Genomic DNA, 13,922 nt, shown 5'->3' with positions numbered 1-13,922 from the left:
CTCCCTTTTAATTTGTTTAATGCATGGCACAGTCTCCTGCATGTTTTGACCTCATTCAGGATATTTAGTTTCTTGGCATTTTTATTATTAGGTCTGTATCTTCCCTAATACTTTTAACAATTTAAAGTTATCTTGAATGCTGTTTTGTCTTAACTGTTGTTCTCCGGTCCTGTCTTCCAGTTTGACTTGTTTGTATTTTAAACTCTGACCCACAGTTTCTTACAACCCATCGGATTTTATATAAATTCTCTTTCCTCCCTGTTTATTATAATTTTAGGCTCTCTTCTTCTAATGGATTGGCTTAAACAGCTCTCTATGCAGTTTTATTTTAATAAAATTGTGTGATTCTAGTCTGTTTCTTTAGATTACATTTAATCGCATTTACTAAGCAAAATGTTACATTTATAGTATTCAATCTCTAGGGTTCTATAAGGAAGCAGAGTGAAAAAAATGCTTTATTCTGAAATTGTGCTTATGCTAAAGTTGCATATTTCAATTAAATAATAGTGTCGCTTTCTCGGTTTCTGAATTTCTCAATAGGAATTTCTCAGTGAAAGCCTAATTTAATTTTTGTCCTTAAGTCAGACTCGGTTTGAAGTGACTTGACTCCAGAAACAAATTTCTTTACCAATACGATTATAGAAAAACTGCTTGAAAACCAAATCAATTTATTTTATGGTAAGAAAGTAAACAATAATTAAGTTGGAATATAAATGTGCAGCATGATTTATAGTGTTCTGAGTGTAAAAAATGAGAAGCCCTCTAGTGGTTTGGTTAGAAAATGAAATTATGAAAATAATACATGACAAATTTACATATTTCTGCAGTTTCTTCTTTTCTCTAGCAAAATATAGGCTTTCTCAATAACAATTCAAATATTATTACTATATTTGTTGAAATATGACTTAACTGAAAGTATACACATGCAGCAATTTGACTTTTTACAGTTTGAGTTGCATTATATTACTCTGAGCAGCCATATCACACATATCACCACTGAAGCTAAGCAGGTGTGAGCCTGGTCAGTACCTGGATGGGAGACCTCCTGGGAAAAACTAAGGTTGCTGTTGGAAGAGGTGTGTGCCTTAATGCCCCAGTATAGTGACGGGGACACTACACTGTAAACAGGCGCTGTCCTTCGGATGAGACGTAAAACCGAGGTCCTGACTCTCTGTGGTCATAAAAATCCCAGGGTGTTTCTTGAAAATAGTAGGGGTGTAACCCCGGCATCCTGGCCAAATTTCCCATTGGCCCTTCCCAATCATGGCCTCCTACTAATCCCCATCTCCGAACCGGCTTCCTTACTCTGCTCTCCTCCCCACTGATAACTGATGTGTGGTGAGCGTTCTGGCGCACTATGGCTGCCATTGCATCATCCAGGTGGATGCTGCACACTGGTGGTGGTGGAGGGGAGTCCCCATTACCTGTAAAGCACTTTGACTGGAGTTTCCAGAAAAGCGCTAGATAAGTGTAAGCAATTATTATTAATTATTATCTGTTGGTCTGTACGATTTAAACAAATAAAAAAGCTCAGAACAGATAAAAGATAAAGCTAAGATAAGGTGAGATAAGGCTTGTAACTCAGCTTTCCATAATGCCATGTTAGATGTCAAATTACATGACTGTTGGAAATATTTTTATTTCAGTTAACCAAATTCTAAACTGAGCACAATTTTAATTTACCTACAGTATAGTATTGCAATTATTTAATCACTTTTTAGTCAAGTCAAAACACCAGAGTTACTGCCATTATAATTATACCTTAACTCATATTCTGTGGAGGAAAAGTTCAGTGTCCCATGTACATGCCAGAAAAAAATAGAAATAATAAATCAAAAGTCATTTAATAATATATCTGAACTTATTAGTGCCCTTAACATACCTTGTATTGTAAATACATACAGAAAGGTTCTACTTCAGATATTGAGTCTGACATTTATTTTGTAGTTTCAGAATTACTGTACAACTACACTTGAGTTTTGAAGTGATGTAGTAAATTCACAGCACAGAACCACTATGTTGCTATAAGCTGAACCTGGAAAGAAAGATGAGCAGTGTAATGGACTGAGATTCCCTTTTATCTTTTATTTCAGACTTTTCTGCTCACTTACAGAGCCTTCCACCAAGATAATCAATTCTTTGTCTTCGCTGGTGGTTAATAAAGATTGACAGGTGAAGAGCGATAGTTCAGTACAGTCCTAAGTAAGACTGACAGCCTGTGCACAGAATCTGTAATCTATTTGAATTATTCATTATAAAAGCACATTTATCTTGATATAACTAACAGTAGAATTTTGCGGATTTCTCTGGCCCTCAGCAACAAAGTCTTTAATATAGAAATGTGAAAGAGCAGCACCAGGTAATTTGTTTTCCTTGTGAAAGTTGCTTACACATTGTTCTGTGTCACTGCAGATACCCCTGTTCACCTTTAGGCAGATTAATAGAGAGCACAGCTGAAATACTCTACACACGAAAACTTAATACCAAAAATAAATTAAAGCAAAAGAAAAAAAAGATCTTGCTTAGTAAGCTTTTTTATGATTGTTCTTTTTAAACAATGGTTCAAACAAAACTTCATTTCTGTTGTCACCTTGTGGGACGACGCTTGTTTAGAGAATATTCAGTGGTATTCAGTTGGCCAAGTGGGTTATTTAGTGTACAGCACAACACAGAACTCTCTGACTGGCCAGTTGTGACCTCTGAACAGTCCTGCAGCCAAGATGGAAACCATACGGTTTTGTTCTCTGGGTTTGCAGTTTGATTGGAAGTGATTGGTTTTGGAATGTTTATTGTGCATTTCTGAATTTACTGTGTATATGGTCTTTGTCTCCACTTCTTGGTAAAGGAGTTGAAAGCAAACTGGCTATTTAATTTTAGAGGATATAAAAATGTAAGTTCAGATTTCCGGAGAAATGTCTCAAAATGGGTGGACTATATACAAATGTGTGAGAGTAAACAGTGCTGTAAGCCTCTTATTCATGTTGTTACTAATGAACATACAGTATATTCGTTCAAACGATTAATTGGGGATAGATAAAGGATTATTATTTCATCTTCCAAATTTTGGGTGGTGGGAATGAAAATAAAATACCGGGTGATTTCAAATATGATGATCATCCCTGAAGACAAAAAAAATAGTAGGAACTGGTAAAATGAATAGACTTGGTCTGCAGTTTAAAGAATTAAATCTGACTGAGTAAAAAGGAACAGAAAAGGAAACGTGGCAGTGGCTAGCAATCGAGCCCTGAGCTGAGAGGCCAAACTGTATGGACACCATTCTTACAGAACAATGATTACAGTACATCAGGGCAGAAAAGAGTGTCAGGACGGATCTAAAGTCCATTTTGTGGTTAAAATAACATCACTTTATTAACCCTTTACAATTTCTTGCATTAGGAATTTGTCTTTTCACATACCCCAGCTTGCTCTCCATGAGACACACAGACAGGGAGAGAGAAGCTGGGGGTCAGAGCGCAGGGTCAGACATTTATACAGTGCCCCTGGAGCAGTTGGGATGAAGGGTCTTGCTCAGGGGCCCAACGGAGTAGGATTCCTCTGCCGGCCGCGGGATTTGAACCGGCAACCTTCCAGCCACAGGCGCAGATCCTTAGCCACAGAGCCTCCGCTCTGCCCATATATTAAAATAATATATCAGTGGAGAAAGGGCTCTTTTTTCTCAGAAAACTGTATTACTGTATTATAAAAATGTATTACATTAAAAATTCTTACGACTGTGAAGGACTGCAACCCTCACAAGGACGTATGGACTTAAAAGGAATAGATGGATGACCAGGATATTCCTTTTCAGCTCTCTGAACAATATTCTGAGAAAGTTCACTGGTTCACTGAAGACCAAGCTGTCAAGTGACACAAACTTCCCTTCTTTTTCCTTCAGCACACGGATCTGTGCCAGTACATGGACAAGCACCCTGGGGGTCTTCATCCAGACAATGTGAAGGTAGGTGGCAGAAACAGCCGGCACTTATATAATCTTGGGCTGACCCATGTGGAGCAATGAGCCACAACATTGTTCAGTTTTTTTGTTCCTTTCCTATCTTTGTATTTTTAGACTTTTCACAGCAGTTATTTTGTGAAAGTTTAACAGAATTTTCTGTATCTGATATTGTAAGCTCGATGAAAGTTATTATTCTTTTGAGGATGCAGCTCATTCTTTACATTTCAGTAGATGCTGAAACATTTCCTTATAGCATTTGAAAGCATCGTTTAAATGGGTATTTGTGTTAAATAACACCTGCTGAAAAGCAGTGGCCTGGTTGAACACTAAGGCAAAATGCACTAAGTGTTTACCCTTTTTACAGTGCTACCGATGTTCAGTATGTGAGTAAAATTGAAATGAAAGAGGTGTACCCAGATTTATACTAAATGACTATTTTAGGTTATAACTGAGATTTCTATAGGAAGCTTGCAACCTCATTTAAAATGTCCTTGTCTGCTTTTGACTATTTGTGCATTTTCTGTCTGAAAGAGAGGATGAGGGTTGGAAAAAGTCCAAAGGGCATGGCGTGAGGCATGAGGCTTAACACAAGTTATGTAACAATTTTACCTTTTTTTCCTCATGATTAACATAGATAATATTTTTTTCCTTTTCTGCAGTTTGTTTAAATTCAGCTGGATAATGTGAGGTGAATTCTTTCAAAGATAAACAACAAACAATCAACACATTTGCAACAGAAATGTTAATAGTTTTAACTAATTTGCTGATTATTCTAGGTGAGAACTCATTTTGAGCGCATTAAATGGGCCATCATTGTTTTTTGCATTGGTGCTTAACCCAAAAATCAATAATAATAATTATGGCTAATAATGTGAGGTCTTACTGTGCTGAGAGACATAGATTTATATTCAGTTTATGTGTTCTGTGCTACAAATTATTATAATACAGTACAGTTTATATGTACTGTATTATAATAATCTAGAACAGTAGAATTCTGTTTAAAAAAAAACTTTCTTCATCCCCAAGGCGGTAAGTTTAATGGTACAGTATCTGAATCATTTACAATAATGTTTAAATGTACTCCATTTCAATCTAAATGGCATCTTACTTATAAGAGCATATCTGGCTTGGTTGAAGCCAGGTGAAGAATTAAGTGTTTGGAACCTTTGAGCAGAAGTCTAAGTCGATACCTCATTGACTTAATCAGCATTAATACCTCGCCTTTGGGAATGACAAATGGACATGTTGGCTAGCCCTCAGAAGTCAAGCTTGGGTATGTCTGGTCGCTAAACAGGTCACAGGGAATAGATCCTCTTTTCACAAAGGCTCTAATCCGGCAGTGTTCAGGGCGAGTTCCAGCAGCTTGGTGGGTAGTTTGGAAAAGATTGCAAGGATGCAGTGTGGAAAACTTGTCCTGGCCAGCTGTTGTAACTGTAAGCCAAAGCTAAGTTCGAATTGCCTGTCTGATCCCTGTCACCAAAGAGTGAGACGTTTGGCAGGTCGGGAGGACCTTAGGGTAGAGTCACTGCTCCTCTGAATCGAGAGGAGCCAGCTGAGGTGGTTCGGGCATCTGCTGAGGATGCCCCCCAGATGCCTCCGAGGTGATTATATCTCTCAGTTGACCCGGGAGCACCTGAGAATCCCCCAGGAGGAGCTGGAGGCTGTTGCTAGAGTAAAGCAAGTCTGGTCTGCCCTGCTCAGCCTGTTACCAACCTGACCCTCGCCAGGAGTAAGCCGTGAAAATATGAATTAATGAACGTCCGCATCCTATGATATCATATACCATATACCATTATAAGTCATCCCCATAATACGTTGTTTTGCATGTACACTATTAATGAATTGCGGAACGTGAGATTAAAAAAAACACCGTATATGTGTTGTAGATTCCTAGGATTTGTTTTGTTCCAGCATCCTACAACCATCCTACAACCTAGGTATTACGATGACACAACTGAGCTTTGGAATTATTTTTAATGTTTTAACATCTTACATTTTTCTAATGAGACAGTAAAAGTAAACCTCAAAGCTGAATGTAGACTCAGCTGAAAAAACTGTATAACTGCCAGCATTCAAAATTAATTTTAATTTCAAATGAGTGCTTTTGAAAGTGCTCTACCCCCTTTATATCCAAGTTTCGACTATCTATCTCCAGTTACAAATGTCTTAAATCAGTGCAAGATTTTGGCACAGACAGCATTTTATACCAATTATGTAATTGAGGGGTTGGATGTTCCATTATCCAGGATGACTTAACTGATTTCCTGTCTTAAATGCACTCAAACTTTTTATAAAAAAGTAGTTTACAATTTCAAAATAATTTAATGATTGGAATACCTTTGCCTTAAACATTATTGACCCCTGTCTTTTGTTACAGTTGATTGTAAAACCTTTAATTGACTTATGCAAATAATATTGCTGTTCCAAATCTCCCAGGATTTTCCAACAGGCTAGAAAAAAATGAAGGAAACAGACTTGCTAAAGCACAGCTCAGACCTTTCAGCTTCTGGGAGGTATTGTGATTAGCTGTCCCAGGAAATTCACCTAGTACCTTGGGCGAATTAACTCCACAGTTCTCTGTATCATGCAGTTGGTTAACCAATTAACTAGTGGAGTGAGGGGTCCACATGTCACAGAAGAAAATAAAATCAGGTTGTTTGGAAAACAAAAATATACAGGGTTTCTCAAATGTGAAAAAAGTAAGGCTGAATTACAGCACTTTCAGCAAAAGGCCATGGAAACCAATGACCTAGAAAATGTGAATAGAAAAGCTGTTAGACAGAGAGAAATTGCTTTATCTTTGATCTTAAGTGGGCTAAGAGACTTATTATATTTAGCTAGTAAGTAGAAAACCTTTCCCCTGCAGTGTGGAATAACTGTTATATAAAATCCATTGCTTGCAGAACATACCTGTATTATATCTAAAAATGTATTGAGAATACAGAGTGGCACTTATTATGATTGCATTTAGATAATATATATGTTTAAACAACAAAAATAAGCAAAAATAAGCCTTAAGTAATAACGACACTTAGAGCTGCATTACATTTAGACAGAGTTCCAAACAAAAATAAGCGATGCTCTAAAATATTTCACATTAATATTCTTTCTGTCATAAGTTAACCGATGAAATGTGGATTCCTTTCTTGGCATTTTTGTATTTGTCGAATGAAGGTCCTATTTTTTATAAAAAGGAGACTATCAAACGTAGATGTTGGAAGAGAGATATACAGTCAATTTATTTTCCTGTCAGATAGCAGCAGAGCGGAATGTCAGTGTAAAATGAATATCGGTCCCTCATCAGGCATCGTGTCAGATAGTGTAGGACCTTATTCCCGTTCCAGTTCGAGATTCAGTGTACATACTGTAGGAGGCCAGAGTCATGTGTGCCACCAGTTACCAATGCAGACTCTCACACTAAAGATATCAGCAGTATTAGTGTTTAGGGTACAGCATTAACACATATGTTTTATGAAATATTTTTGCTTGTATAGAATACTGCTTGCATGGATATTTTACTAAAAACTGAGGCAAGGGACTAGTACATGACAGAATAATTTATTATAATAGTAGAACAATTTTTAGTAAAAATACAGAGAGAAGAGAGAATCTTGATTTGCATCTTGGGAATGGGTAAGGAAGCTAAATTTACCCCCATTTTGAGAAATCATCTACAGTTTTGTCATTGCACCTTAGGCAGGGAATGCATTCAGATCCCAGCATCCATGAATCAAAATCTTTATATAACGCAATTGTATAATGTAGGATTTATAAGGTATAGGTGCCATCCTGAAAAATAGGGGGCTTTTGGAAAAATATTCAGTCTGTATTCACAAACAAATTGTATGTAAAGGACAACCTATTCCCTAATAACCTACAGTAAACACAAAGGATAGCCAAGACTGTTACCAGGAATGAGCAACTTACTCTTACTGGATGGATAAGGAAGAGTACATTGATTTTGAAGTGATTATAGACAACGGAGGTTATTCATAAAAATAGACAGCACATTGCCTTCGTAACACTCTGACAGTTTTTTTCTGTCTTGTTTGTGATGGTCTAGTTGTACCCAAGTTTTCAACCACCAATAAATGTTAGTTTGCAAATGAAGTTGCACAGTTCTGATAATGGAGCTGACTAAGCAAAGAATGTGCTGTGGCTGTAAGTGGTGGACTGGTCTGGTTTTAAAGGGGATTTTTCTCCCAAATCATAATCCTGAACCTTTGTGCACCTTTGCCCAGTTTTGTTTTCACTCCTCTACTCCAGAGATAATGTCCTTGTCTGTGCTGTCTGTTATCATACTATGTGGCTGAGACTGTTTAAAGGGATGGGCAGAGTAAAAATGTAAGAAAGTCACCCATGTCCATCTAGACAATGGTGGCACTGGTGGTGCCTGGCTGTTGGTCTGAAATGTGGACATGAACCCACAAAATTGCAGGCTAGTACCCAGATTTTTCCACAGACTAAGCAACTGAAATAAAGACCCTGACCTGGACTCTCAGTATTTTGGATCATGAACATTCTGGTTTGTTTATTCACAGATAGTTATTTCTTCTCGACTGTAAGGTATAGGAAAGGCTATGACGTGATAGTTATTGCTACTGTTTTTTGTTTTTTTGGTCTTTCTGATTACTCTGTCTTGTATTTAGTAACTTTCCTCCCAAGTTAAAACAATAACTTTTGTTACTCTGATGTTTACAATTTCATTCCAGCTAGAATTACTTTTTTAACACTTCTTTTGCTTTTCGTAAAAAGTAAGCTTTTTTAAAAGCCTAAGAATTAGCTTCACATTTCTTTTCTATGTCCCTCGATCGTAACCATCCTGACTGCTGCATATCTGCATACTACATACTGTAGTTTGTCTCTGTGGTAGTTTACTTATACTTCCGAGTGGCTCCAAACACTTTCTGAAATGCTACCTGGTAAAATACAGTGAGGCATGAAATGGTGAGGCAATATACAGGAATGTTTCAGAAGAAAATTCCTTGTTACCATCTATCCATTTTCTAAAAGCCACTTTTACTGCTTGCTATTAATCTGTTTGCTGGTCATCCTAGCTACTGTTTTGTAGCTCATCAGACATTTCAAGCCCCTGTGGATCATTGCCTCCCAGGCTCCTGTTGTCTCACTGTAGAGATTACATTGGCACTTGATAAGCTTTAACAAAGAACAGTTCTCTCTACAGCTGGCCAAGATGTGTTCATCTTGCAAAAGCCACAAATTCCTTAGAGATCAATTTGAAACTGACAAACGCACTACTCTCCCTGACACAGGGGGATCTGTCAGCAGTAGTGAAAATGCTGTTTTGAAACTTTATAAATAAGTGCATGCAGAAATGTGACTACAAACTAACACGATGTTTTCTGAACAAGACCTTTTCTGAGTTGTACTTTGTGGTGGTTCTCAGGGCTCCAGCTGGGCTTGGTTGGAGTCTGCATGCGTACTGGCCACCTCTTCCTTGTGGTCCAGTGTCCTCCAGCCTGCCCTGGTGTGGCATTACGCGGGGGTGTGGCCAGTGTGGAGGCGGAGCCCTGGTAGAGGGGCGGAGCCTCACCTTTGTGGTCCTGGCTGTTTGGGCTACCAGCTGATGAGCCCCAGCTGGGCGGGTCCTATAAAGTTACACTGGACGACGGGACGAGCAGGGCGCCCCCGGAAGGGGGTAGTTTTCACTCACAGTCCCAGAGGGGGTTGCAGCCCCGTAAGGTTTCCTTCTCATTTTTCTTTTTGCCTGTCCCATCACGCGCTTTCAGTGGGGCAGGCATACACACGCATATCTGTTACGCACTCGGTTCTGGTTTTGTTTTTACCGTACGCGCCCTGCTCACCAGACTGGACTGACCCTGTTACCACCGTCCTTGTCGCTCTTTTTTTCCCAGGCTGGGCCCCGTTAAACAGGGTAAGCCCAGCCTGGAGGTAACGCAGCACAGCAGTACTTTTTCTTTTTGCCTTTTTGTTAGTTTGTCCCCTCTTTTTGTCTTCTTTTTCACCTCTGTTTTGTGTTATTTTTGGTCCCTGCTAACCTCACACTGGTGCCCACCGGGGCGTTGACTTTTTACCGGTGCCTGCCGCGGCGCCTCCCACTGCACGCGGTCACACTGGTCATGCTGGTCAGGTTTGATTGGCTGTTCTAGGTTGTCCCTTTCTCTGTGACCCTGTGATGGACTGACAGCTCGTCCAGAGGTTGAGCAGTCATCTTCCCTGACTGCTGCTAGTGAAGGCGCTGACTTGTCGTGAAAATGACCAGGAAAAGTGGCTTTCTGGTGATAGATGGATCTCTGCTGAGTACTGTATTCTTAATGTTTTCCCTTAAGTGGATCTTGGCAATTACTTCTTTTTACTTGACTGAGACGAGGATGTTTTAACATATGGCATCTTCAATAAAAGTTCTGGTCAGGAGGAGGAACGTGGAGATAGATTTTAACTGTAATGGATATGCTAATGCAAAAGCTATGAGTTTGATTACAACTTAACAAGTTTCCATCTTTCATTTACAGTCCAAGGAACAAAGCAGGTGTATTGCTGACAGAGTAATGTTACGCCAGATTAAGATTGTCTTTTACAGATGGTTTCAAGTAAATGAGAATCTCGCCTCTTTAGATAAACAGATGTGACCAGGTTCTCAGTCGATTTGATACCCATGTTGTCTTCCAGAAATGACTTTGGATTTCAAGCCATGTGTGTAGTAAACACTCATTCTAACTCTGTAATATATAAATAAAGAACTGTGTGCAATTTGGGAAGATCACTTGGGTGTATAAGTACATTCCTGACAGGTCTCCAGTCCCAATAGGCATGAAAGGAGAGGCAGCAATCACACGTTAATGTGAAGTTCAAAATACATGAACATCTTTGTGAATGCGGTATTAATCACATTAAAAAGTCATGGAAAAATTATTCCGTATTTAATCATTCTTAATTTGAAATATTAATCTCTGTAAATTGCCAATGAACATTTCTATGCTTTTATAATATTCAAATGAAATGGACAAAACAAATGGATTGGCAGTTTGTGTTTTTGCTCTTTCCTTCTGTTTTTGAAAACTAAATTTAACAACAGTGGTTTTACAGTTATTTTTTTTCATTTATTTGGCACAAAAGGGGGGGGGGGAATTTTAAAGCAAACTCTCAGCTTGGTTCAGGCAAGTGTTTTGTATTTTTCCACCCTCATAATGTCTTGTTCAAACAACAGAAGCTATCATTTCTACTGACAGAGCTGACAGAGAGGCCAGGCCTGCTGCACCTCAGGACTGTGTCTGGCACAGGCACAGTTTGTGTGAATCTTGTATGTACACAGTGATTACTTATACAAATAAGCTCTGAAACTCATGGCTTTCTGCGCACTGTTGAGGGCTCTTTCGTAAATCATTTTTCGAGATGGAGAAAAATTGCATTAGTCTGTGTTTTGGAATTTCTGAATTATCTAAGAGTGTGTATATTTTATGTGAGCGATCTATTTCCATTCTGACACATCCAATAAGTTCTAAAAGGATGAAAACTGGTTTGGAATCTTATTCTATGGTTTACTTTCCTTACATGCAAAGTCAGTTTGGAAACATTCAACGTGGTGGCTATGATTATGGTTTTCCCCAAAAAGGGAATTTAACATAAAACCAATGCACTTCTAAATGTTAACAATTCAACAATTTGTACAGAGAAATGATCTGTTACTTTAGTAACAGGAGGGCGGCACGGTGAAGCTGAGGTTAGTGTTGGTGCCTCGCAGCGCTGGGACCCTGGGCTCAATCCCCACAGTGCTCTCTGCATGGAGTTTTTATCTTCTCTCTGTGTTCGTGTGGGATTCTTCCAGGTGCTCCGGTTTCCTCCCACAGGTCAAAGACATACTGGTAGGTTAATTGGCTTCTGTTAAATTGGCCCTGGTGTAAGTATATACAGTATGTCTATTTTTGCCCTGCGATATAGTACTGGTGTCCTGTCCAGGATGTATCCTGCCTTGTACCCGTTGCTTGCTGGGATAGGCTCTGGTTCCCCCTGACCCTGTACTGGAAAAAAGCTTTAGGTTTAGAAAACAGATTTACTAACAGGAAATACACAGGTAGGGGGCACAAAATGTAAATATCTATAACAATGAACACTACAAAAGTGGTATTTGGATTGAAGATATCACTGGCTTTAGTCTCTTTCGGATGATGTCATTTCAAAACGATTTCTGGGACATATGTCAATAGCAGTTGCAAAGTGTTTTAGAAAAAAAGATGAAGAAAAAATCTTAAAGATTTAAATATGCATCTAAAGGTTCCTTAGGATCTTTTTACCAGCTTATGATATAAGAACATTTAATAATTATTTGAAATTGTTTAAAAAGAGGGCTTGTTTGAAAGAAAATAAAACAATGTCATAAAAATCAATATTAAATAGAAAATTGTATTCATCGCTATCTCTTGGTTTCTGATTGCGCATAACAGTATAAGTTGCAGATAGGAAACTCAATTTTACATTACTGGTCTCATTTTTCATGCTGAATTGATCCTAATCGAATGCTAGCAGGGCTCCATGGCAACTATAATTAGCGAAGCTGTGGAATACATTTTTCCTTCAAATCTATTGTAATAGCTATCTGAATTGCAGCAACATCTAAGGATTTTTTTAAAGTTATCCCTGGAGTGAACTGATAAAAAAGCATTGTCCAGCCTTTTGGCGTTGTGATGTATTCAGATAAAAGTAGGTATGAAATAAGTGGTTGTGTGAATTCTTTGGGATTTGGTTAATGATGATGAGCAGGTGGAAGGGCAGAGGTGACCTTTATCAAACAAGTCTTTGAAGCTGGTAAACCTTTTGCCACTCAGTGTCGTTCAGTTCAAGTACATGTGTTATTTCCTTAGTGCCCAGGGTACCTAGAGAGTTGAAAACCTATAAACCACTAAGAACGCTGCTATTATTTTAAGACTAAACTGCCACCCACAGCTTCCGTAAATGACATAGTTTGCTTGCTTCCAATATTTTTCTTTCTGCATGGTCATAGCCATGATAGCTGATGACTGAAAACACAGAATTTCTGCCTCTTTTATAAAAATAAAGCGGAAGCAAAACCAGGAGCCATGATGGTTTCCTAAAGCTGTCTTCCATGAATCAATATCCAGAGACGTGTGAGAGTATTCTGCAGGATATTTGAGAGAACTTTAAACCTGATTCTGGTGACATGTACCATACAATCTAATCTGTACTTGTACAGCTACTAGGAAAGGAATGTCAGTCACAGATGATCACCTGAACCTCATTTCTCTCTCTATAAACCTTTTCTGTCTTTTCTTCACTGTCCTTTTGTGAACTGTGTAACTGTAAACTTTCTGTGAACGTTTTTTTTAGCCCTTTATCTTTATATTTTCATTCTTTAAGCAGTCTCATGTGTGAAAGAAAGCCATATCCCGAGGAAATCGTTTTTATGACTGGAATAAATCGGTTTAGTTTAGAATTTCTTAAAGACAAACACACAATCTTCCATTGACTTTCTCCTGACGTCTGCTCTTTTCTTTGAAAAATCCAGCTTAGTTCCTAATTCTCTGATGTCTATATTCCTGTGTTCCTGGGGTGCCACTGGCTATTATTGACTGTATGTGTACCCTCAGTACCCACTGTGGTGGGATTTTGTTTGAGGTAGTAGAACCCAGCTCTTCCTTCACGCTTCTTGCCCCTTTATTAGAGAAGATATGATTTTGCCTGGAGGCTATTTTCTTCCATTCTCTGTAGCCAGATGGACAGGTTCAGATCAGCTACGATATCTGGAGAAAGTCAGTCTCTTCCCAGATGCCCCTCACGCCAAATAACCAAGTGTTAACAACACAATAAAGTTGTCAGGCAGGCTAATAAGTGTACATATGTTCTAAAGTTCTCAGGGGACGCAAGGGTTTCTTCTATTTCAAAATACTTAATACAGAAAATGTAATTAAGAGGCAACACTATAAAGATGACCCAGTCCTTTAACCCAACATCAACTAAGCAACACATTTTT

The 13,922-nt window shown here is 38.6% G+C and overlaps 1 protein-coding gene across 2 annotated transcripts in view; it reads left to right on the top strand.

Annotated features, from left to right (window-relative positions):
• cdk14 (cyclin dependent kinase 14) overlaps nucleotides 1–13,922 on the top strand; it is a 178,216-nt gene that overhangs the window by 62,351 nt on the left and 101,943 nt on the right. For both annotated transcript variants that reach the window (XM_088600602.1, XM_088600603.1), the window contains one exon: nucleotides 3,896–3,958. In XM_088600602.1, coding sequence (XP_088456728.1) covers nucleotides 3,896–3,958 — 63 coding nt within the window. The remainder of the gene's footprint in view (nucleotides 1–3,895; nucleotides 3,959–13,922) is intronic.

Source organism: Lepisosteus platostomus, chromosome 12 (genome assembly GCF_059453375.1).
Source record: "Lepisosteus platostomus isolate fLepPlt1 chromosome 12, fLepPlt1.hap1, whole genome shotgun sequence".
Lineage (NCBI taxonomy): Eukaryota > Metazoa > Chordata > Actinopteri > Semionotiformes > Lepisosteidae > Lepisosteus > Lepisosteus platostomus.
The sequence above is the reverse complement of the archived record's forward strand: the minus strand, read 5'-3'. Positions and strand labels throughout refer to the sequence as shown.